General features: G+C 45.7%; 9 protein-coding genes across 9 annotated transcripts; all 9 read right to left on the reverse strand.

The window, feature by feature from the left end:
• Positions 1-526: 526 nt before the first annotated feature.
• Positions 527-3,095, reverse strand: N7495_003802 (putative C6 finger domain protein; the record flags this gene model as incomplete). Its single annotated transcript, XM_057206453.1, has 3 exons — positions 527-1,398; positions 1,492-1,867; positions 2,013-3,095. Coding segments are annotated over 3 exons (2,331 nt in total), but the record flags the coding sequence as incomplete, so codon positions are not given.
• Positions 3,096-4,723: 1,628 nt separating this feature from the next.
• Positions 4,724-5,708, reverse strand: N7495_003803 (putative formin binding protein; the record flags this gene model as incomplete). The annotated part of the gene is made up of 2 exons (XM_057206454.1): positions 4,724-5,635; positions 5,685-5,708. The coding sequence occupies 2 exons, from the start codon at positions 5,706-5,708 to the stop codon at positions 4,724-4,726; spliced, it is 936 nt and encodes a 311-aa protein (XP_057064134.1).
• A 318-nt stretch (positions 5,709-6,026) lies between these two features.
• Positions 6,027-7,258, reverse strand: N7495_003804 (D-mandelate dehydrogenase-like dehydrogenase; the record flags this gene model as incomplete). Its single annotated transcript, XM_057206455.1, has 5 exons — positions 6,027-6,125; positions 6,183-6,422; positions 6,474-6,883; positions 6,946-7,160; positions 7,215-7,258. The coding sequence occupies 5 exons, from the start codon at positions 7,256-7,258 to the stop codon at positions 6,027-6,029; spliced, it is 1,008 nt and encodes a 335-aa protein (XP_057064135.1).
• Positions 7,259-9,683: 2,425 nt separating this feature from the next.
• N7495_003805 (glutathione S-transferase family protein) lies at positions 9,684-10,364 on the reverse strand (the record flags this gene model as incomplete). The annotated part of the gene is made up of 1 exon (XM_057206456.1): positions 9,684-10,364. One exon carries the CDS (start codon positions 10,362-10,364, stop codon positions 9,684-9,686), a length of 681 nt encoding a protein of 226 aa, XP_057064136.1.
• An 816-nt stretch (positions 10,365-11,180) lies between these two features.
• Positions 11,181-11,768, reverse strand: N7495_003806 (uncharacterized protein; the record flags this gene model as incomplete). The annotated part of the gene is given in 4 exon segments (XM_057206457.1): positions 11,181-11,281; positions 11,315-11,461; positions 11,511-11,711; positions 11,723-11,768. 4 exon segments carry the CDS (start codon positions 11,766-11,768, stop codon positions 11,181-11,183), a joined length of 495 nt encoding a protein of 164 aa, XP_057064137.1.
• A 1,389-nt stretch (positions 11,769-13,157) lies between these two features.
• On the reverse strand, positions 13,158-14,285 carry N7495_003807 (NAD(P)-binding protein; the record flags this gene model as incomplete). The annotated part of the gene is made up of 1 exon (XM_057206458.1): positions 13,158-14,285. The coding sequence occupies one exon, from the start codon at positions 14,283-14,285 to the stop codon at positions 13,158-13,160; it is 1,128 nt and encodes a 375-aa protein (XP_057064138.1).
• Positions 14,286-14,545: 260 nt separating this feature from the next.
• Positions 14,546-14,829, reverse strand: N7495_003808 (uncharacterized protein; the record flags this gene model as incomplete). Its single annotated transcript, XM_057206459.1, has 2 exons — positions 14,546-14,685; positions 14,778-14,829. 2 exons carry the CDS (start codon positions 14,827-14,829, stop codon positions 14,546-14,548), a joined length of 192 nt encoding a protein of 63 aa, XP_057064139.1.
• Positions 14,830-15,986: 1,157 nt separating this feature from the next.
• On the reverse strand, positions 15,987-17,342 carry N7495_003809 (putative C6 transcription factor; the record flags this gene model as incomplete). The annotated part of the gene is made up of 1 exon (XM_057206460.1): positions 15,987-17,342. One exon carries the CDS (start codon positions 17,340-17,342, stop codon positions 15,987-15,989), a length of 1,356 nt encoding a protein of 451 aa, XP_057064140.1.
• A 1,409-nt stretch (positions 17,343-18,751) lies between these two features.
• On the reverse strand, positions 18,752-19,642 carry N7495_003810 (uncharacterized protein; the record flags this gene model as incomplete). The annotated part of the gene is made up of 1 exon (XM_057206461.1): positions 18,752-19,642. The coding sequence occupies one exon, from the start codon at positions 19,640-19,642 to the stop codon at positions 18,752-18,754; it is 891 nt and encodes a 296-aa protein (XP_057064141.1).
• Between the last annotated feature and the right edge of the window lie 230 nt (positions 19,643-19,872).

The raw sequence follows: 19,872 nt of genomic DNA on the forward strand, positions 1-19,872 counted from the left end.
GTGTTTATTATACAAGTGTAGGTGATTCGCACAACAGTTATCCACCTAAAGAAATGTAACATGACGAGTAAAAGTTATGAGTGAATTCATCGCTATTTTCGGCTATGGCAGGGCTGTTTGACGTGAGCGACCCAACTAGCAAAGTTGGGTATCACAGGGTATGAAAACGCCCGCAGAAAGAATAAGAGAATATGCACAATCGAGGCAACATGAAATATAACTCGTCCGGAAAAGAAAAGACGGAACGCCATGTTGCTTTGCTCATAGGCTGCCGAGCCTCCAAACCCCTGTAGAAACATGAAAGGAATTGAGAATGAGAGAAAAGATCCCAGTGAAATCATCTGAACAAAACTATGAGATTGGCAACGCCTGACCATGATGCTTTTCTTTCCTGGATCTTCGACACGAACACAAGGAAGGGAACCTAGGATTCACAGCTCCGAACAGGAGAATAATTTGAAGGAGATGGAATGTAAAACAAGTAGAGATGAAGAGCGGGCAAATAATATAAGAAGTCAATTATTTATCACGCAATCCACCATGAGCGCACTGCCATGCCGCAGAGTCGTTTGTAAACCTGGCTAGTCCCCTTGCCTCCAGCCTCGTCTTCGATGAACTTCTGTGCAACAAAGAGCTTGGTGCCAAGCTCTTTTTCACTAGTTGTACCAGAATGGGGCAGGTTATTGGGGAAGCCCGGCCATCGCTGGCCAAAATGGCGCGTAATAGCAATTGAGTAGATAATGTCGCGGTTCTCGTATGTATCCAGAAGTTGACGAACACGCCCAAGAGTGTCATCGATTTGCTTAGCCGAACTAGCTTCGTTGTCGTGCAGTGTAAGGAACGTGCCAAGTGCCTCCCAGAAGTCTAGCTGTCGCAACAAGAATTGATCAGACTGGTCGCGTGGTAATTGATCCGGTGGTACTGTGGCGTCTATTCTTCCCTGCCGAGATAGAGCGTTTTCTTCCAAGTGTTTCCAGGTCACAAGAGCTTCGATTGCATCCAGGCGCGCATAGGCAAGAAGCAAATTCCAGTCTGACCCGTGCTGACCATCTTTTGCGTTCGGTACTTGACGGCACAGACACATACTTCTCCAAATAATTGAGGCCTCGAAGCTCTCAAGGCGTGCGAGGGAATTTTGGTCATCTAGATCCCACTCGTTGAACGCAACAATTAATGCCGCGTAGTCTGCCATAAGCTGTGCATCTGCCATCAAGACCGGAAGTGCCTTGTCCATATACCATCGAACTTCAAGCAGTTTGTCAATAGCAGGGGCATATGTGGCTAAGAAAACAGCCTGGATTTCCCCGATGCGTACTTGCGGCAGTGTGCTGATGGGATGGGGAGGGGGAGGAGCAATCCCTCTTACTGAGAGCAAGTCTTCGGCATGGAGATTCTTCACTGTTGATAGCACCTTTATTAGCTCCCGGAACCACGATAAACAAAACACTCCTCAAAACATTCAGTAACAAGATTAAAAGAAGTCAGACATACCCTTGTATGAAGTCTCGGCGTTTTCAATAGAAGACTGCATGCCGTTGGAGCTTTGTGGATTGATGGGGCCCAGAGAGTTTTCGAGAGACGCTCCGTGATCAGGTTGGTCGATTGAGGTGCTGGGAGATTCAGAGTGAAAAGTTGGTGTAAATGGTTGGGAGGAAGCAGGCATATAACCTGGGGGCGCAGAGGGATATGAAGGCGTAGATGAAATAGGAGGGCCTTGAGGATTGACAACAAGCGACGGGGGAGGATTCGGCGCAGCCGGTTGAATGACGGAGGGGGTGGATGCTTGAGGTCGGAACACAGGGTCGTATCCCATACAATCGCGCTTGCTTTTGACACAATTTCTGCAGACCGGATGTCCTTCGTCACACTGTAAAAAAAAAGATTAAAAATTGCTGAGTCGATAGAAAAGATGCGGAATGGATAACGCGGTTGGGAGAGAAATAAACGAAGGCGGGGTGCGGGCACAAGCGAGGTCCGCGCCCGCGTGCGCATGCTAAACTTTAAGCACATACCTTAATTCTTCGCTTGCGACAAGTCAAACATCCTGTTTTTGTGCGTCGCTTGACTTCTTTCTTGTGTCGTCCTCCAGAAAGCATTTTATTCGGATCTCCAGGATGCGGATATCGCATTTGCGCATTCGAATTCATGCTTTGCTGAGACCCATTGGAAGAATATCCCGTCATGTACTGCCCTATAGGTGTTGATGGTGGCATGGGAGATCCAATTGGTGCTTGTGGAATTTGCCCTGGCTGTCCTTGACCACTGCCAGGGGTTGTATTCACCGCTGCGAAACCCCCTTGGTTGTGGTAGATGTCCAGATTCGGTTGATAACTCGGCTGTGGCTGGGCCTGGAATTGATGTTGAGACGGCCCTGGTGGTTGATGTGCTTCTTGTTGTTGTGATGGAGCAGGGCTCTGGGAGTATTGGTAATTACCATTGGACGTCTGGTAATGCGTTGCGCCGTTCATCGATCCATGTTGCTGCATCCCATTGTTACCGGGGTCTGCTGCTCCGGAATTGACGTCCTGGTCATGGTCACCGAAACTGTGATCTCCAAACGAATGATCGTCATCCATTGTAGGAATATCCGTCCCTATCGCAGGCAATGCCGAGTCGAATGAAGGCATAGAGGTGTCGATTGCTGGAAGCGACAAGTCAGGCGCCGCAGAAGAGCCCACTGACTGGAGCGATGAATCAAAGTCATTTAGAGCTGTCTCCAATATTGGCTGGGATGGACCCATAGGCGGAAGGGACGTATCTATTGTCGGTAACGAATGATCCACGGCGGACGTAGTGGTGTTTGGCGTAACTGCGGGTGGGTTGGCTTGCTCATTGATGGTACTGATGCTTGACTGCTGGTTTGGATCCACAGTCGGTGGTGCTAATTGAGGGTGTGGCTCGCTTGTCGAGGCTGGACCCTCGTTGGGCTCTGGAAGAGACTCAGGCAAAGACTCAGTCAAAGACTGTTTAATATCTTCCAAAGGTAGTGCAGGATGAGAAGGAGGTTGGGGAGCCGGCGTATTCAATTCGACGGGGGTATTGGCCGACTCGCCAGGCATGGGGTCCGTCGGCTCCGCCATATCTGGCTGAGACCCTCTTCAGATGGTGCCGGATTTGCAGTCAATTATTATCACAGAGTCTAGACACGCTGTCGTGCTTGTTCGAATAATATGATCAAGGAGTGCGTGTGTTCAGAGGCGCCGAAACAGCGGGGTTTCAGTGTCAAATGCCGAATGATTTGTTGCTAAGCAGAGGCAACAGACCAGGTTGATCGAGTTGGGAGTTATTAATCATTTATTCCCTTATAAACTGTAAAAATAGCTCTTCGTCAGTAACCGTTTTTTATCTGATGATGCAATTGGTCCAAAAACAAAAGGGGTTGCACAGCACTTCGCGCATTCGGAGTATTCAATAGTTGTGTTAATATGTGAGCAAATAAGTTTGATGAAGAAACACTTCTTTCTGGTGATGAATGACAGAAATCCAACCGGGCAGATAAGAAGTTGTTGATAATATTCTGCGACGCAGCCCCGAGCAAAAATGGATTGATGTATGAGTATCCATTACATTCGAGCCCTGGAAGGATGAGGATACTATCGTCACCTTACTAAGGCCGATCGAGGTTCATTTGTCGCATTCTTCATGGCAGATGAAGACCTCTCACCCCGCCCTCCCAACATCACCCTGTGCCCATCTCTCTGGTTCCTGGATTGTACTGATGGAAGCACTTAGAGCTATAGGAATATTTTCGATCGCAGGTGGGCAAGAGGGCTGCGGGGCTGCGCAAAATGGGGAGGGCGATGCGCGACACGATACGGTGGATTTTCAGACCTGGGGGAAGAAACGCGCGATTGCTTCAAATAAAAAGAACTCACCGGGTCAATAAGTTGTGTATATTGGGTAAATCGAAAAAAGAAGGTGACAGCACGTTGTGGATGAGCTGCGTGTGAGGTTCTGTATTAAGGGCAGAACATGCGCGAAGTTGGAGCGAACCAAAGGAGCTTTCTTTTCCGGCGATCCAAGCCTCCGCTCTAGAAAAAAAAATTGAGTGGCAACTCTATAGCACCCCATACATAAACACCTAGACATATAAATTTCAACAATTAAAAATATTATACCTAAGTATCCAAGTTTACGAGAACTATCAATTTGTCATTTATAGGTTCGTAATAATTTGGAGTAAAGGGTTTCCAGCTGTATAGTATGTAGGCAGTCAGATCTATAGACTAACCACTATTACTGTATCGAGCTAGAATGACGTTTCAACTCACCTAATCTCTACCTACCTATAAAAAAGATAATAATGGGATGAATATGAATCACTCGACACCAAGGCAAATGATAACCACTTCCGTTGTAACTAACAGCTGTTGACAGCAGACATTGGACTTGAAATTTCGAAGAGATGGTCGAGCAATTGAGCTAACCTGGGCAGGCGGCTTTTCTTCTTTCCCTGGAATGTTAGGCATTGTCAGAATCTGTTCGTGGGCTGAGCAGCTGCATATTAGTCCCTTTCAAATTTGCTCAGAACTAAAGACAAGGATAGATGAGAGTCATCGTTACTTTGTTTGTGGAAAATGCTTAGGGAAAGAACTGTCTAGGTCCTAAATCATAATACTCAATAGATCATGGACTCGGTAAATTGTATTAAAAGGAAAAGTTGTCTCGCATTCTGGATCGATCATTTCCTGTTGATGGTTGAGTTTTGATATCGTAATGAATCTTATTTTCGGATGACTTTGGCTTTGCGTTTCTTGAACACAATTGTAGGTGTCGTTTCAACATCTTCAACCCCGGTGTTTTCGTCTGCCAAGGAAGTTGGGAGGTCTTCTAAGGGAGTTGAGAGCTCGGCAGGCTCTTCTTGTTTCACTAAGATCGAAGAATCTTCTTGTTTGACCGGGATCGTAGGCTCTTCTCGTTTGATTGAAACCCAACCACCCTTCTTTAGTATTTCACCATCTTTCTTTTCGAGGAGAGCAGGGTCTAGTTTCAACTCTTCAGCCTTGGGTGAGATTTTAGCTGTCTTGGGCTTTTTTGTGGTTGTGGATGCAATCAAGGCATCTAGATCCCCATCCTCATCGTCCGCTTGCGCACTGGGATACGTCTTTATCTTTGTGCCCCAGCCATTATACTCACGAGGGCCTGTTTCCTCATCGTCATCGGGTTGCTTGCGTTTGTGTGTTCCAAAAGAGATCTCTTCCCCGGTAGCACTTGTCTTGATTACTTTTTGGGAGACTGTTTGCCATTCTCCCGCTATGGCCATGTCTCTGCGAAAATCGTCGGGGACGGCGATACCCATCCCAGCCAGCTGAGCCATTTGAGTTTTCCGGTCTGCAGCGCTGGCAGGTCGCGGAGCCGGTTTTTCAAGGGCAACTGCAGTGCGCTTCGTAGATGGGGCGTTCGTAGACTGGGTGTTCTTATCGGTGCTGGACGATCCACCCGAAACGAGATTTCGCAGTCTTTCGACCTCACTTTTGGCTCGGCCTGCCTCCTTCTCGATCGATTCATTCTTTTTGGCAAGTTCGCGAATGAAGCGCGCCATGTTGTTGAGATGCTTCGGACTCGCATCATGTTGGGTCCTTTCGAAGCGTGTATCGCGAATGAAGGTCTTGCATTGTTTGCACCAGTAGCGCGCCTGCAAAGAGGTTAGAAACAGACAAGAAGAAGAATAAATATCTACTTACAACTGATTTCCACTGTTCAGACATATTGGCGGTTGTGTGTTTAAAGTTGAAGTTGAAGTTATGATGAGGAAGTGATAACTTAGGTCCGCCGATAAGATTGGGACGATCGGGCTAGTCCCAATGCGGATCTCCATAAGTCAATACAGAACACCAGTTGACATATCATCGAGCTCAATTTTTATCTCAACATTTCGGATTTTTCTATCTAACTGCTAACTAAGTTCTATCCGTAATCTCCAGGAAATGTCTTCTAAGATCCTAATATATTGCGCCAAGGCCATACAGATTCTATAGATCCGGACAGTCTTCGAACATCATACGAACATTAAGTCCATATAAGGTCTACAGATTCGCCTGCTCTTGAACTGGGCTCTTGAGCTTTCCGGTTTCGATTCCGACGCGCACATTGTCAATCGCCCACTCCTCCATCGCGTTTTGCGTCTAGATCACTCATCAGCTTTGCAGGGCTACGGGAATGCCAAGAGTAGAAAAACTCACCTCCCCAGTCCATGTACCCATATGAGGAACTAGCATGACATTTTGATTTCTCAACAACCCAGGGTGAATCTTAGGCTCCTCCTCAAAGACGTCCAGACCGGCAGAGAACACCTTGCCGCTGTCTAAAGCATCCACAAGTGCGGCCTCGTCCATGACAGCGCCACGCGCAGTGTTGACCACAACGACTCCATCCTTCATCTTGGCAAACTCAGGTTTACCAATAATATGGTGGGTGTTTTTCTGGGAGAATAAGTATGATGAATATCCAGGCGTGCTATACAAATCACTTACATTCAACGGCAGATTCAGGCTCAGTACGTCGCTGGTCGATAGCAACTCATCGAATGTTACGTACTTGGCCCCACCGGAAAGCTCCTCGCTCAGCTCACGACGGTTATGGTAGATAACAGTCATGCCAAAGGCCTCGGCCTTCTTCTTCAAGTTACGTCCGATACCACCCATACCGAGGATACCCAAAACCTTACCCTGGGGATCGTGTCCAACAGGTGGTGGGGGTGAGCCTCGCCATTTGCCCTCACGTAGAGCGTGCATACTAGTGTTAAAGTTTCGTAGGGCACCAAGAATAAGGAACATGTTCGTATCGGCGGTGGCATCGTCCACAGCAGTAGGCACGTTGGATACTCGAATAGGGGGGTTGCGAGCACTACAAGCATGAACATCGATCTGGTCATATCCAGCTCCTGTTAAAAGTGACGATATTAGAGTATGTCAGAGCTTAACAACGGCTATTGTAAAGGCATACCGCAGTGCGCAATATACTTTAATGAGCTTGGCAGCGCATTTACAAGCTCCTCATCGACCAGGCCTGTGATACTGGCTGAGGTGAAGGTGCGGTAGATGGCAACAACACCATCAAGCTTCCCATCACGGCACACTTGAAGAAATTCTTCACGGTTGGTTGCGTTATGCTCTACCAGCTGCCCCACTTCACTTAGCGCATTCCATTTTTCCTTCGCGCTGATGTGAGTTGTTAATGATTGTACTTCAAGAAGGACTTGCTAATCCACGTACTGGGTAATATTTCCTAGAAGGAGGATCTTGGGCTGGGAAGTCATAGTGAAATTCTGCATATTAAAGCGTTAGTCAGTCTAGACAAAAACGTGAGCATGTGCAACAATAGTTGCGGGCAAGGAAGAAGACCTCAGGACAAGGTTTAAAGGACAAAACGAGTCCATATCGAGGTGACCATCTTGATTGCCTCTATATCAAGTGATATGGACCATGAAATTGCGCGAGGTTCTCACCGGTAGAAGGGATGGAAGGCGGGCAGGTGTCCGAGAGAATAATAAAGCGAACTTTTGAGTCGCGAACGGTTTTTTTAGCGAAAGATACCTTAGAACAGGTGAATTGGATCTAAGGACGGGTAGTATACGAAGGGTAGATTAAGCAAAGGTGGTCATAGAGCCCTTAAATATACGGAGAATTGCCCCACGCGAAACTTGGGTTAAATCCCGGGCAATTCCCCGCAGTGGGATGCCGCCATTGACGGACTTATTTACGAATGGAGATAGGTGAGAGATAACTTCTGGCTACAGATCAGGTTTTACTGACTTATTGACTTTGCCAGATGCAGGATCCTGTTAAGCTATAGGAGCTGCTCAGGTATCGATAAAAGGACGTACCTGCGCAGTGCGGGGATATCAATACTAAGTAGCTGCCCGATATCGGGACGCCAAGTTTGAATCTGATGTTGATTGCGAATTATTTACTTGTGTGGGGATTGGCAAGTTTGCAACCTACCTAGGTATCATTAGTAACTAGATACTAATTGTAATATCAAGGTTACCTATACGATGCGCATAAGGTAGATAAGCACGAAGAACGACATGTAAAGAATTTCCTTTTTCCTTTCTGTCACGGAGTTGATAATCTGTCGAATGGCCAGTCCTAATTTAGTCTAGTTTGGGAATTGCTAAATAGTCACCACAAAACCAAAGCTTATGTCAGCCGCCCATATCAACAAAAATATTAACTAGCCTTAAAGTAAATAAATACCATCTTCCACTTCATGCTTTATCGTCGCGCAGCAATATATGCTAGCTGTGACTCAATTCTTGTTTAATATCGTAGTGTTACTCCAAAATCGATAGTATGTAAATTTTGGTATAATATGACATCCTGTCCTTCCATCCGATGAATAGTACGTCTGACTCCAACGCTCACGCTTTGGCTGATTTTGCCAATTTGGCAAGACTTGCTCTTTTGTAAAGAGATCACCCTAAACATCAAACCGTTCGATCTTTAAGGCGTATACAATACCGCACCTGGATAGAACCTTTCGACCGCCTAGGGAAAGACTTCGCAATTTGTTTCCATGACAAGCTGCGAACTTCCTTCAATTCAATCAAAAGCCGATCTTCCTCTGTCGAAAACTGACTTGGCCTGTCCGATCGCTTCACATGTTGAAACGACGCTTTGGTGTGGCTTGGTAGGTCGACTTCAGACTCTGGGCGTAGAACTTGACGGAACTCCACCTGGTTCCAGCAGGCAGAAGTGCTCAGAATACTCCTCAAATGTGAGCGAGTAGACTTAGATAATGGATACCCTAATCCATCACTGGGCTTTAGCCTGTTACAGTTTCGACAGCTAGTGTTGTTCGGGAATTTGCTTTATAGCTTTCTGGACGATTTGGCAATTTCTTATTTAAGACCTAGTATTGAACAACAGGGTGTCCGGTGCTTCCATATAGACAGCTACGCTCTTCGTAATTCAGAGCTTTCAGAGCTTTAGGGTCAGGTTCAGTTCCTGATTCAGCTTCAGGATTACCCTACTAAGTGGCAAAGGCTCCCTTCGTTCTGGTGTTTCCGGGGGTATTAGTTGGTTCAGAGCTTTCAAGGCGGTTCTGAAATTATTAAGGATGACCTAAATTATCGAGTCATCTCCTTTAATAGCGACTTTTGAATACCATTGTTGCCACCAGAGAGGCAGCATGTCTTTCGTCAACCGGACGAAGAGAGCGCGAAGGTCTTTACAATCTCTCGTAAAGGAAATATCTTGTGATTCGGCTTTCTGTCTCATATTTTTCCATAAATTCAGCCAAGTAAGGATATCTGATCCTTTTTTAGGTGAGGTGGTCATGGTATTGATCCATTATCCAAGAGTATTGGAGTATTTCGAAATGGAAGCTCCAAACCGCTTCTGGAGAAAGCGAAATTTCGCATAAGGGCCTCTCTAAGATAGAACTAGATCATAGAGGTTTGATTCAAGATTTATAATATACTGGTTTAGTTCGCCAAGTGCCTTCTACTTCTGCTCCTATTGGTTCCTTTCGTATTTGAACACGTCGACATCATCTCTCTATTCCATGCATATGATTTCATCCCCTCCTATGTGTCTCTTCATCGTCTCCTTCGAGAATTATAGGTTTGATTAGGAAGGTTTCAGGCTCTGTTCCTAGCTATCTGACCTCATAGATATTGAGTTCTCGGTCAACATAGTCTAGAATGCCCTTATTTATATACAAATTGAGGCGCGCGTATATCAGTTCTTTACCACCTCCGCCCGGGCTGCATGTAACTTTGCTGCAATCACATCTCTTTCTTTTATGAGGCGTCCTAAAACAGGACGAGCCAGCTGACGATTCAGCCAGGTATCAACGTTAGGGAACTCCTTGGCCAAGTCAACTTCGAACATGGAGACAACACCAATCCAGGGGACAAAAGCAAGATCAGCATAGCTGAATTTGCCACCCACAAGGTACTCTCGATCAGCTAGAGTCTTATCGAGCACTCCATAAACACGACGAATTTCGTTGATATAACGTTCCTGTGCACTTTGAACCTGCTCAGGGTGGAAAAGTTTGAACCACGCAGCCTGGCCAAAGTAAGGGCCTTGTCCAGACACCTGGAAGTGAAGCCACTGATTAGCGAGGAAATAGTCCTTCGAGCCAGCAGAGAAGCTGATTTTATTCTCCTTGTCGTAGGTTTCGACGAGGTATTCGACAATGGCACCAGATTCCCACAGGGTGATGCCAGTGTTGTGATCTTCAATGGCGGGAAGACGGCCGTTTGGGTTGATTGATATGTATGGCTCCTTCTTTACATCACTAAAGGGGATTTCTTTTCTCTCGTAGGGGATGTTGAGTTCTTCGAGGGTTATGTACACCTTCCAAGGGTTGGGGGAAGGTCCAGAACCATAAACGATAATTGGCTTGAGAGACATGATGGACGATGGGTCTTGTGATTTCTAGATCTAGAGATGAATATATTCTTGAGACTAAGAAAGAAACAGGGAGATTTTACTGGGGTAATTAAGGCGATATAAATCATGTTCCCTTGAAAGTAGTCAACTATCTACCTAACCTAGCTATAGATAGGGTTAAATTTTGACATCGTCGGTCCTAAATAAAGGCCGAAGGCCGTGAAATCCCAAAAGCCGTAAAATCCCAAAAGCCGTAAAATCCAAAAGCCGTGAAATCCCAAAAGCCGTGAAATTCCGAAAGCAAAGTGTGAAGGGCTAAAGCTAATCTTATGCAGAACTAGCTAGGCACAAACCGTGTACAAAATCCTTAAAGGAACGTAAAGGAACATAAAGGAATCGTCGTGGAATCTAGAATGAAAAGCACTCGAGCCACGTGATGTTTTAACCTGAAAAAGTATCGGTCTTATGTTCACGCTCAGACTTGGATAATGGGCACCATAATCCATCACTAGGCTTCAGCCAAACCTTCTATTTCGAGGTCGGATAGTGTCTAGAGTTCGCTTCAAAGGATTATTCAAGATCACGGATCCACTCTAGTCGTTGCTAAAGACTGAAATCAAAGGGAAAATTATCGATATCTTTAAACTTGATTTCGCGGAGTCCTTTGGTTCTCGCTCCGAATCGGATCCCGATTAGGATGAGGCCTATATAATCGACCATCTTCAAGGCAACTTCTCAAGTCCAACACGTGATAATAATAAATCTATATTAGTTCCTAGGGAGATGTTTTAATAGTGGCTTTATGAAGGCGTTCATTGGACTGTTCTTCGCGTCCCCTTAGGCTATTACTTGAGACTTGCGAAGGAACTCATGATCATCGACATTATCAAGGATAAGAACCCATCTTCCTCTCTTCTCATCCCGGAGCCAGCTTTCGACTAGATTGAATATATTGGCTTACGGATCCTTACGCCCCAGTATTTGACCTGGTCTGCTATATATCGGAAACTTTGCTCGAATCAGGTCGCGTTGCTCGCATAGACCTAGAACACCCATGTTGCCTGTGTTGAGGATTGGATTTGGTAGGAGTATTTGATGGCAAGTTATGATTTCCTTTTCTTTATTAGCAATGGACTGCGTACTGGTTGCTCTACACTAACCCGACACCACCAAGGCCAACAAGCGCAATTCGCGACCCTGGGACCAAGCTTTTATCGCCAATCTGGTCAAGCGGTGTATCGTGACTAACAAAATCTGGATCTTGCGGGAATAGGACAGTCGTCAAAGGACTCGGCGGAGTTTCCAGTCGCTCTAGGGTGGGAAGCCAGTGGTTAGTCAGTCGATTCTGGCCTTCGGTTCCATTCCTCACTTATCCAGACAGATGGAAGTTTGCCATGCCATAATTGATTCCCACTTGGGCTCCATAGTTGACACCAGAGTAACTCATCGACCCATAGTTTACACTAGAGTGACTCGATGCCATGATCGTATTAACGTGCCTGTTTATAGTTTATTACAAGCTCTTGTCTAGGTCTCAGCTGAAGGAGAGGCACGCCATTCGAACTTGCCTCCGCGGTGCTAAGGCATGAAATCAGATTGACAGGCGCCCACGTCGAGTGGGGTAGGATTAGCACTTTCCCAGGAACCGGGAGCCAAAACGCTCAGATTGGACGTAACACACGATAAGCAGCCCGCTGTATGAAATGCACGCTTTGAAGATATCACTTCGAGAGCCTATTGCTTCCGGCTGTTTCAAACACACGAATGGAAGCTTGTTATAAAAGGCAAATAAACATGACCCACTAGTACTGTCTCTATACAGCACGCTCAGTGTAGAGGTGCGCGGTTGATGAGAGTGGGATTCGAATTCCTGTCGCATCTCCAAATGAGAAGAACAGACACCAATGAGCAGTCACGGAGTGCTCAGTGAGCGTGATTACGCTAGTATTACGTACCTGAATATAGAATGTTGTTAACGCTGGTATACTTAGTATAGCGAACCTGACCCTGAGGAGGCCAATGAAGCAAAAAAAAATCTTGGAATACTTTAAGGACTAGACCAACTAGTTGGTTGCCAACCTCGTAACAGGCCTGATTGAATATCGAATACTCCGCCAAAAACCTTAGCAGGGCTTCAGAAGAGCCAAGAGAAGATCATTAAGCATCTCGATCTAGATCTTCGTAAACCAATGATACAGAAAGGTCTTACATATCTTTGACACCATGTCCAATTATTCCAAGAAGAGGCTCGGAATTATAAAGATATGATTAAGCAGATTAGGGTTGCACAAGACCCACTCCGCCGCCCAAAAACTAAACGACATCTTAAAAGACCGCCGCCGCTTCAGGATACTGGTATATTAAGTGTTCGGGATGCTAATCGCTCAATTACAGTCTGAAAGACCAAAGAAGATACTATAAAACAGAAGAAGTTAGAAAAAGAGTGTTTTTTTTTTAAAAAAAAAAAAAAAGATCAGCTACCGTCACAGGAGGAGAATATGGTGCCAGTGCCACAGGAAGAGGTTGAAATAGAAAGAGAGGAGGGACCCAGTATGATAGCAGTGATGGAGAGAGATATGCTCTATTTTGAAGAGATGCGGCGTCAATGTATCTAATATTTAGAGAAATAGAGGGTTGTGGTGTGGATTTGGAAAAAAGAGGGTTAGTGTGCTGATAAGACACAGATAGTTCTAAAGTAGGGCGTACGTTCGTGACAATGATGTTGAAATTTGAAAGATGCTAAGAGCCTACTGCTTGGTAGAACACCTCTAAGGCCGCTCGCTGACAATCAGGCTTTGCCTTCTTAGATCGAAGCTATGGGACAATGACCACGGATCTCCCAATTCCAGTATACTCAGCTGCCACGTCAAGTGCAGTCCTCCACTCATCTAGAGAAAAGCTCTTCACTTTGACAAAGTTCTTGCCACGTGGAAATCGGCCATTTTCTAGCATCTTCACAAACTGTGATATGTCTTCTCTCTCATACATGAATTTGCCTTTGACAGTGATGTCTTTCGCAATGAGCTCGAAACTTGGTATAGGGCCATCCATAAAGCCTCCCATAAGGCTGATGCGACCCTTGCGTCGGATTGCTCTAATAGCACTGTTTAAGTGTGGCGATTTGCTTGCAGCAGGTGGCGAAAGATCCAACACAGCGTCAATAGTTCCAAAGGCTTGAAGTGCTAACAAATCCTTCTCCTCATCCCCCGTAATCTTGACTGTCTCGATATTGGCACCAGGAGTGCCCTCCATGACATATGCTTTGAGTCTCTCCAGTTCCTGCTCATCCCGGCCCATCGCAATAACACTGGCACCCATAGCAATGGCAACTTGAACACCAGCACCCCCGAATCCACCAGTTGCTGGGGAAACAATGACAGTCTCACCAGGTTCAATTTTGATATCCCGTAGACCGCCATAAGACACGAGGAGATAGCTGATGTAAACAAGGTCCAGAATATTGTAACCCAGGTCCTGAAGTAACTTTGATTCATTGAGAGGGACGCAATTTTCCAAGGGGAACTTGGCGAATTCTGCAAATGTTCCGTTACGCCAGACGTCTTTCATAAGTTTTGCGCCTCGCTCATTGAATCCATCCGAGATTGCAGACAGTATTACAGCGTCGACATCGTCGCGTCCACGAATGACGGAATCGACATACACCAAATTGCCTGGTTGCAAGGCCACTGCATCGGATCCCACTGCGACAATGCGTCCAATTGCACTAAACCCGCCAATCAGGGGCTTCGGAAGAGGGTAATCGCGCTTCCCATCGTAAATATCCCGTTGATAAGACAGCACGCTGGCACCAAGAACGCGGACAATGGCGCTGCCTGTTTCAGCTCGTGGGGTCGGTAGTGATTGAATATGAAGGCCACTCAGATCCTTTGAGACGGATTCGAAGACCAGGCCACGGTATTGGGATGGAAGTTCAGAGTCCATGGTTTATGGAGGGAGGGATAACGAAGAAAGATGTATCGTTGATATTGGAAACGCGTATGCCCTCGGTTGGATTGTCAGTGCTCAGTGCGATAGAGACAGGTGAAACAATTTATAGTTGTTCCCTGCCGGGTTCAAGAACGAATCAGCGTATGTCCGAAATTCATTCGTTGTCTTCTACTTCGAACCCCCCTGTCAACTTCCTAACGTTGTCGGTCTTGTCGGTCTTGTCGGTCCTATCGGTCTTGTCGGTCTTGTCGGTCTTAGTGGAGATCTCCAAGCAACTCTAAGGCGCTGTGCCAGAGCTGCTGCTTCCTAACAGTGAGCTGGACCGCCATCAAAATGTCTGTCGGCATCAACGGTAGCGTTGTGATTCTCTTCAAAAGTACAAACGGAACGAGGACTAAAAACACACTCAGTCTACATAAATAGCGAAGAGTACTGCCGCTATCATTTAACACTATAAGCAAAACCTACATTCTTTTTATTGCTTACCGGAGGTTTCAGATTCGGTGTCTGAGCCGACAGGCATAGAAGCATCGTTCATGCTAGATTGTTATCATGCTGGGACACACCAATGTGCAGGGTCCACGAGTTTATTTGAAATTATATCGGTGACCCACACACGGGAATCGCCAATTCTATTAGACTATCTATCTATTCCATATAGACACCACATCTGTTCAAAATAGAGCATATATCTCTCTATCACCGCCACTAAGTCATACTCTCTTGATTCCTCCTCTTTTCCCTCTCTACATCTATCTCAATCTCCTCCTGTGGCAGCGGCTGAGGCTCATAGCCATATCTTTTTTATGCTCTTTTGCCAACTTCCTCTCTTTTATAGCATCTTCTTTAGCTTTCCTAGTTGCAATTGAGCGATTGGCATCCCGAACACTTAATACACCAGTATCCCGAAGCGGCGATCCTTTAAGCTGTCGTTTAGTGTTTGAGCGGCGGAGTGGATCTTGCGCAACCCTAATATTCTCAACTATATATTTACACAACTGACTCTTGAAGTAATTCGTAATGGCGACAAGCACGTGTAATTCTTCGCTGTAACTTTGGCGTAAGAAGATATACATGCTTGAGTAGCTTCTCTTGGTTTTTCCGAAGCATTTTCGTGGTTTTTGGAGTATGTTCAATACTAGACGATGATAATGTCAACGGGTTGTAGTATGAGGAAAATTAAATGGATTGAGAGTGGATGGAGAATAAATAAACTATCTACAGTATGAATGAAAACACAGACTTCGCAATAACCACAACTCCTACCATCGTAGTATCTACAACAATAGATCGTCTACGGCGTTAAGCAGTGGTTAGCTGAAGCAACCAACTCCTCAATAGCGAACGTGATATCACCTACAACTACTTCGCTACAACTGTAACGACACCCGGATCAATTGGACTCACCACCCCCATTTTTCTTCTATCTCTAATTGGCTAAAATGGTATCCACGTCCATCGGCTTATCTGGACTGTTTCCAAGTTAAACAAATTGTTTGCCACATCGCAAAAGAAAGACGATCATGGGAAGCGTATCCCATGTTACCCCGAATTGAATCTCCCATTGTGATTCACTTTGGAATGGAAAGGTGCTTCAGTTTATTTTGACTATCTTGTCTTCGTCGTTTTGGTCCCGCAAGAGATGCGTGGGAGTTTGTGTATCTTTGATGATACAGTGTCTTGAAATATGATCACCTAGAAACGTGACAAATCCTCCAAATTCTGGAAATAAAAAGAATCCAAACCTTCATAGTCGAAGCCATCGTTAGCGAAGAAATCAAAGTTGTCGTCTAAGACCGGCGAAGACATGTCTCCGTTGTATCCCCAAGCCTCGAAGGAACATTTCACGCTATCTTTTCTCAAGTTTGCCGACATTCCATTCAAAATGGTTTCGCACTCTTCCAAGCTCTCGAGTGTAGCAACTCTCATAGCTTGCTCAACTGGTAAGCCGTCAAGCATGGCTTCAGTTTGAGCTGTTGCCATTCTAAGAAATATATAGCCCTTCACATTCGTTTCTCCCAGACACAGTCTGTCCTTTGCATATTGAACCACTCGACGGGCGTCTTTCAGCAAAGGCTCTTGTCGAGCGCGAGCTCTTTCCTTGGCCAAAATAGAGATATTTGTCTCTTTTTCTGCATTTAGTTCCAGATGAATCACCATTGCGCCGCGTGTGATGATATCGCGAAACATGCCACCTCCGTTGACGAGAAGTCGGCCGTAGAGCTCATCATCGAGAAGTGATACCATATCTAGGGCAACATCCAGACAGACTCTATGTGAGTGCGCATATATAGGGTTTTTTGTAGCCTGAATCGCGTATCTGAAGTGAAGGCACAGGAGAAATCGATTCAGAAGATGACTGCAAAAGCTGTAGGCAAATTGGCTTCCTAGAGCGGGTTGATCTCCGGAAACACTGTGGGCGGTCTCTTCAACAGCTGCACGACAAGTAAAAGCCAGCTCCTGGCTCAGCTTTAGAACTTGATCATAGGATGGCTCTTCCTGTAGGCTGTTTATGACTCTTGCGGCTCTCAGTCTGAGAGAGAAAGAGCTAGCCAAGAGGTACTGGAACGACCTTTGGGTTCTTGGTGGCGTTGTGTCTCTGCAGATCTCGTTCGACACAGCATCTAGGTCTGTGTCCCCAATTATGGAAGGTGGAAGAGTGTTATAATCGCTCTCATTAATCATTGGGGTCATTCCCGAGTCTAAAGCTGCCTGAATGTTCATCTCTAGAACGGTATACCACAGTCTTCTTCGGATCTCTGTCTGCCAAAGGCTCATATTGCCCAGACTACTGGGATCTTGATGCAGCCCCATTTGCATGGCCATTCTCGTTAATGAGCCCATGGATATCCATATCAGGTCTGCTCCTTTCCGGTGTACCTGACGGGCAAGAAGCAACAGACAATATATCTGAATGCCCTTTAGTGTCAATCTATCTTTCTCAAACGGTGCCGAAAGCCAGCTTTGGGCGACATCAAGCCAAAGATTGCTTTTTTCGGCAATCTCGCGCCGGATATCGGCATCACTGTGTAAAACACCACTAGTGGACATGACTAGAATAAGTTCCACTATAAAAGAGCTTTTTGCATTCTCCAGATGGTCCACATAGCTCGCATAAGCAGTTTGAAATGAGGATCTATGAAGAATCCGGTAGCACGATTCATAAGTGGCGAAGTAAAGCTCGATTAGTTCATCCATGACATACCGCTCGGGGAATGAGCGATGAATGTCTGCGGGGAGGATCGTTCTTCGAGGGCGCTGCTTCTTGATCTCTCGAGCTAGCACTTTGCACTGCGCCAGTCTGCATGAGAAAGAGTCTTCAGCGGGGTTATCTGTTGGCCGAAACAGCGTATTCTTATACTCAGCAACTGGTCCAAGGATAGATAATTCGGAGGCCTGGCGCAGGATGTCAGAAAGGGACTAGCGCTGAGGTGCAAGCAAGGGCAGTGACTTGCCAGCGTCATTGAACTCATCCAATGACCATGTCCAAAAACTCGAGTCTTGGATTGGGTGCCAACAATTTTCTCTAAAGGGACGGAGTTGGGTGGAGTGTCATTGCCAAAGCGAGGGCCATCAAGGTTCTGTGTCGTCTTCTTCGGTTGATTGCTTTCGGGAATTAATGATTCAATATTGGATGCAATGTGCCGCTTGTCAGTATAGGTGCAGGATAATTCATGGTGGCGGATACATTGGCTGCACGGATTGGCTCGATTGCATCGGACTTTGCGACGGCGACACTCGACGCAAGAATGGGTGGGGCGTCGCCGTTTCCCCATCATTTCAGCCTGAGTATGTATAGAAGGCTCGTTTCTTCACACGGAAATTTCTAAATAAATTGGTTCCTGTACACGCTGGAATAATAGGAACCTGCGCGGTGTACAGAAAAATAGGGGAACTGAGGTGGCTGTCCACCCCAAAGCATTACGGACATTTACCCTAACTGCCTCGCCGCCCTTTTTACCGCCCTACGGTGACGAGTCCAACCAGCCTTTTAACCCTACTGTGCACCTTTCTTTTCTTTCTATGCCGACTTTGCCAGGGAAATCTTTTCGATTAACGACGGACATCATCCTCCATTGTCATCTAGATGGACCAGAAGAGCTCCTCGGTTGTCTGACTGATGTATCCAAACTTTGGCGAGTCGAAAATCGCGCTGAATTAAGGCTGCACACTTTACCAAGCTGCAACATCTATTTTTGACAACAGTTTGTCAAAGAGTGTGGACGTATGACTTATCTCGACATTCTTGTTGAGTGAAGCGAGACACTTTAAAATACTCACCTACGGAGATTACCTAGGTAGGTGATTTAGATGCTATATAAGTTAACTGAATTAAAAAAAAAAAAACATATTTATTCCGTAATTAGATATTGAAAAGACCTCAGCAATAGCATCTTAAATATTTTAAGATCAATCAGACTTGGAGGAAACAAAGAGCAGCGAGAAGTAGATTCGAGAAATCAGGATTCCATCCACACCATACTAAGGCCATCCAACGTGCTTTTGAAGGTTTGGAAATTTTTACCATCCCGAGACTTATCTAGTATAGCGAAGGTAATACGTTCGAACCATCCTCCAAATTCCGCTTCCTTAAGAACATCATGGAAGATCTGTGCAACTACACCAGTAGGATGTCCAAAGATGTCGCATCCAAGTGCCCCGAGAACCAGTCTCCGATGATGATGATATGCTGCTAGACGAAGAACCAAGCGTACATTGTCTTTCATCAAATTTGCTTCCCTTTCAGTGCCATATGCCGTGTTATCTGCGTTCAACGCTGGACGGTTTGTTGCTGCTACACTGATGACGCTAACCTCTGGCATATATTCATTTTTCTGACCACACCACATATATCCGAAGTCTTTCTCCTCATTGTCTTTGAAGACGAAGATAGAGGGTGAGTAAATACATTCACCTGCCTGTATTGGATAAAATCGTTCAGGAAGTGCTGCACTCAGTGTGCTTCGGAAACAGAGTTGCTCTTCTTGAGCCGATTGGCCATTTAGCCATCCTCCTCCAGCGTGGTAGGCGTTTGCAAAATTCAAAACACAGACCTTGCCCTCGTCAAGGTCCCCCATCTCTTCTTTCGATTGCTCAAGAGCAATGGCGGCGTCAAGTGTATCCTTGAAGATAACTGTGACTTTGGTGCTGATGTTGGGGTAGTATGGGTTCAGTTTGTCAAGCGGAGTCAAATCTTGCCAGCGAGTGAGATATGCATTCCTTGGAGCTGATGTAGCCAATAGACTCAGAACAGATGGAATATAACTTTGGGTGTCTGCGGCAATGCCTCTCCGCCAGGCTTTGGTATCCTCTTCCCGGACATTCTGCACAGAGTTCTCACCGTTTGGCATTATATCCAAATTACTATGGGTTTGTGTTTGGAATCTTGGAATGTATCAAGATGAGAAGTAAACTTAGGAAAATATTTGAGTGAGACCTTTCCGGAGACTCTGAGATGATCGATTGGCCTGTAGAATGAAGAATTTCATATTTAAAGTCTGGAAATTAGAACTTGAGTACATAATAAAAGTGCTGCTAATTGTTAGAATAAAGAAAAGATGATAGGTCAGAGTGAAAAACG

This window comes from Penicillium taxi, assembly GCF_028828555.1.
Source record: "Penicillium taxi strain IBT 34144 chromosome Unknown utg000003l_segment0_segment0, whole genome shotgun sequence".
NCBI classification, from domain to species: domain Eukaryota; kingdom Fungi; phylum Ascomycota; class Eurotiomycetes; order Eurotiales; family Aspergillaceae; genus Penicillium; species Penicillium taxi.